Raw genomic sequence first — 4,314 nt, forward strand, 5'->3', positions numbered from 1 at the left:
GGGGATCTGGAGAAGCATCTCACCAAGTATATGACACAAATGAGCCTTAGGGGAGCCTCGCCTGCTCTAAAATGCAGAGCCTTTCATTTGACACTAGGCGGAGCCGCCCAGGTATGGTACAGCAGGCTTCCTCCCCTAAGCATCAGAAGTTGGCCAGATTTGAAGAAAGCATTTTTGAACCAATACCTCTCACGCAGGGAAGGAGAGACACCAGTTCAACGCCTGCAAGACATAAGGCAAGCCCCAGGGGAGACGCTGAAAAGCTATCTCGTCAGGTTTATAGACGAAATTACTTACTGCGAACAGGTCACTGACAGGGAAGCCCTTTCAGCCCTGAAATGTGGGCTCAACATGAACACTTTGTTCTGGAGGGACGTGCGCAGGAAGAATCCCTCCACATACGACGAGCTGGTGGAAATAATGAGAGTGGAAATTGTTAGTGAAGAAATGATTGATCATCGCAACCGTGCCTCGCAAGGACTCTCTCCTCCTCAGAGGCAAGTAGGTCGAGGACTCGCATCACACCTTATTACTCAGCAATGGACCTAAGCAGGACATACCATAGCTCTCACATTCGGACAGGCCCTAGCTTCCGCCACATTGAATGCAGTGTCGGTGCTGGCATATGATAATGCCCCTGCTGAAGCGGGACCATCTGGAAGAACTGATAACAATAAGAAGAAGAAAAAGAGGTCAAACAGACCCTTGGCAGGAGCAAGGTTTTGTACATTCCATCAACTATATGAACATGACACTAGTGAGTGTCGCGATGCCAATCGACGCCCTGATCAAAGCAACCCGTACACTTCCAGCAGAAACGAACACCCTCGCAGATCCACCTCCCCGAGAACGGGAGAGAGAGTTCACCAAGAACAATCTCCTCGGAGAAGAGAATCGAGGAACCGAGGTCAGTCCAGACAGGAAAACCAAGCCCAATTTTCTAGAGGCCAGGTCATCAGGGAAATCGATACTATCATTGGGGAACCCCACGTCGGTGGCAACACCAAAAATGCCCAGAGAAATTACACAAGAGAAGCAAAGGATCCCCCAATAATCACTTACATTGTTAACGAATCGAAATCAGCAAACAAGATAGCCCCAATTACCTTCTCCCAGGAAGACTCAGAGAGAGTTCACCACCCCCATTGTGATGCTTTGGTTGTAAGAGCCGTAGTAACTAGAAACGGATTAAAACGCATGCTCGTTGACAATGGCAGTTTCGTGAACATATTGTTCGGCTCCACTTTTGACAAAATGCAAATTAAACATGGGGTTGATCCCCATGACCGACCCACTATTCGGATTCACTGGGAACAGCATCATCCCACGAGGGCGGATCACCCTGCCTGTCGAAATGGGTTCGGCACCCCTAGTGGCCCAGCACTTCATGGAATTTCTGGTGGTAGATCACAGATCGGCTTATCATGGAATATTGGGCAGACCCGCTCTGAAAGATCTTTGGGCTGTGACGTCCATTCAATAGTTGTGCATGAAATTTCCAACAGAACATGGGATTGCTATGGTCCGAGGCGATCAGATGGGCTCCAGGGCATGCTACCTAAACTCGCTGGGAAAAATCGAGCCCCGAACTATTAATGTAATCCTAGCTGAGGTACCCGCTGAAGGTAGTACGGACGTGAAAATGCTCGACGCCCCTGAACAAGGGCATACCTCTGAACAAGAGGGAGACATCGACATGGAAGAGGCCCCTGAACAAGGACACCCTCTTGATGAGTTAGACCCCCGAATAATTGACTCTGAACCAAATACGACCCCAATGGAAGAATTGGAGACTTTCCCCGTTAACCCGAAAGACCCCAGTCAGGTCTTGCGTATAGGAAAGTCATTATCACCTGAAGCAAAAGCTGAGATGATATGCTTCCTGAAAGGGAACCTGGATATCTTCGCATGGAAACATGAAGATATGGTGAGAATAGATCCTAGGATTAGTTGCCATCACCTTAACATCAACCCCTCATATGCCCCCCATAGACAGAAGAGGCGTGCTTTAAACCCGGAACGGTACGAGGCACTGAAGGACGAAGTAAGCAAACTTAGCCGCAGTGGTTTCATAAGAGAGGTCATCTATCCGAGGTGGATATCCAACCCGGTTCTGTAAAAAAGCCCAGCGAAAAGTGGAGGGTATGCGTGGACTTCACAAACCTAAATAAGGCGTGCCCCAAAGACAGCTTCTCACTTCCAAGAATAGATCAACTTGTGGACTCTACTGCTGGGCATGAACTACTGAGTTTCATGGATGCATACTCAGGGTATAGCCAGATACCCATGTTCCGACCTGACGAGGAAGCTACATCATTCATTACGGACAGGGGCCTGTATTGCTACAAAGTCATGCCCTTCGAATTGAAAAATGCCGGAGCTACATACCAGAGGTTAGTCAACATGATGTTTGCCGAACTTATTGACAAAACCATGGAGGTCTACGTAGACGACATGTTGGTCAAAAGCCTTCAGGCAACCGAACACGTGAGTCACATCGACCAAACCTTTCAGATACTTAGAAAGTATAATATGAAATTGAATCCCCTCAAGTGCACCTTTGGAGTGGCATCGGGCCAGTTCTTGGGATATATTGTAAATCAGAGAGGAATTGAGGCGAATCCAGTGAAAGTAACGGCCTTACTAGAAATGAGGTCACCTCAGAAATCGAAAAAGGTCCAAAGTCTCAACGGTCGGATAGCCGCACTTAGTCGCTTTATCTCCAGAGCCACAGATAAAAGCTTGCCTTTCTTCAATGTGTTGAAGCAAGGAAAGAAATTCCAATGGACTTCGGAGTGCGAAGAAGCCTTCGAGGCTCTGAAAAAGCACCTTGGGGAAGTGTCCCTCTTGTCGAAACCTCAACCGGATGAATCTCCACTATTGTATCTAGCGGTTTTGGATGTGGCAGTCAGCGCAGTCCTAATCAGGGAAGAAAATGAGCGCCAATTGCCAGTATACTACATCAGCAAAGCACTTCTCCCAGTTGAAACGCGCTACCCAGACATGGAAAAATTGGCACTCACCCTTATCACGGCCTCAAGAAAGCTGAGACCATATTTTCAAACCCACTCAATACAAGTTCTCACCAATTTCCCTTTAAAGCAGGTAATGCAGAAAACAGACGCATCAGGGCACCTGCTAAAATGGGCAATCGAGCTCAGCGAGTTCGATCTAACGTTCCGACCTCGACACGCCTTCAAGCGCCAGGCCCTTGCTAATTTTATGGTTGAATTTACCAAAACCCCAGAAATGGAGGCGATAATGGAACCAACCAAGCCCCCTACATGGAAACTATTTGTAGATGGGTCCTCAGGAGAGGCTGGCGCAGGGGCAGGGATCGTATTGGAGAGCCCGGAAGGCCACAAGCTAAGTTGTGCAGTAAGGTTCAGCTTCAAGGCCTCAAACAACGCAGCCGAATACGAGGCCCTTCTGGCAGGTCTTAGACTCGCTAAGGAAATGCGGGTCAGGAAACTCCTAGCGAGCAGTGACTCTCAGCTCATAGCAAATCAGGTAAATGGGAATTTCGTAGCCAAAGATGGTAACATGCTTGCGTACTTGAAGTTGGTTCTAGACATAATTCCTCATTTTGAAAGGTTCGAACTGACTCAAGTCCCCTGTCTAGAAAATGTACATGCAGACGCCCTCTCAAAATTAGCCAACAGCATGGACCGGAGCTGCTAAACATCGTCCCTATTGAGCACTTATCGAAACCCTCCACCTCCGAAGGCGAAGAGGTACTGTGGATAGAAGGCACCCCATTATGGATGCAGCCCATCATCGCGTACCTGAAGGAGCAAACACTGCCTGCTTCCAGAGGCGACGCGAGGAAATTAAGGAGAAGGACTGTACACTTCGTCCTACAAGAAGATACCCTTTACAAGAGAGGCTTCGCTTCGCCTCTTCTTCGATGCATAGGCGGCGAAGAGGCCACATACATACTCAGGGAAATCCATGAAGGAATCTGTGGAAACCACTCCGAAGGAACGGCTCTGGCACATAAGGTTCTCCGTCAATGTTACTTCTGGCCGACCCTGAAAAGGTATGCTTGCCAATTTGTCCAGAAATGTGATAAGTGCCAGCGCTTCGCGAACATACAAAGACAGCCTGCTCAGAGCCTCTTTGTAGTAACCAGCCCTTGGCCATTCGCCAAGTGGGGCATTGACTTTATTGGTCCACTCCCAAAAGGGAGAGGAAATGCAACTTTCGCTATTGTCGCCATTGACTACTTTACTAAGTGGGTCGAGGCAGAACCCCTTGCCCAATTACCGAGGCTAATACTACCAAGTTCGTTTGGAAAAACATCATTTGTAGATT

At 48.3% G+C, this 4,314-nt stretch overlaps 1 protein-coding gene across 1 annotated transcript in view; it reads left to right on the plus strand.

The window, feature by feature from the left end:
• Positions 1 to 2,371: 2,371 nt before the first annotated feature.
• Positions 2,372 to 4,314, plus strand: part of LOC111404749 — a 3,123-nt gene continuing 1,180 nt past the window's right edge. The window contains exons 1-3 of the mRNA XM_023033510.1: positions 2,372 to 2,393; positions 2,771 to 3,510; positions 3,594 to 4,039. Coding sequence (XP_022889278.1) covers positions 2,372 to 2,393; positions 2,771 to 3,510; positions 3,594 to 4,039 — 1,208 coding nt within the window. The remainder of the gene's footprint in view (positions 2,394 to 2,770; positions 3,511 to 3,593; positions 4,040 to 4,314) is intronic.

Source organism: Olea europaea, chromosome 11 (genome assembly GCF_002742605.1).
Source record: "Olea europaea var. sylvestris chromosome 11, O_europaea_v1, whole genome shotgun sequence".
Classification (NCBI taxonomy): domain Eukaryota; kingdom Viridiplantae; phylum Streptophyta; class Magnoliopsida; order Lamiales; family Oleaceae; genus Olea; species Olea europaea.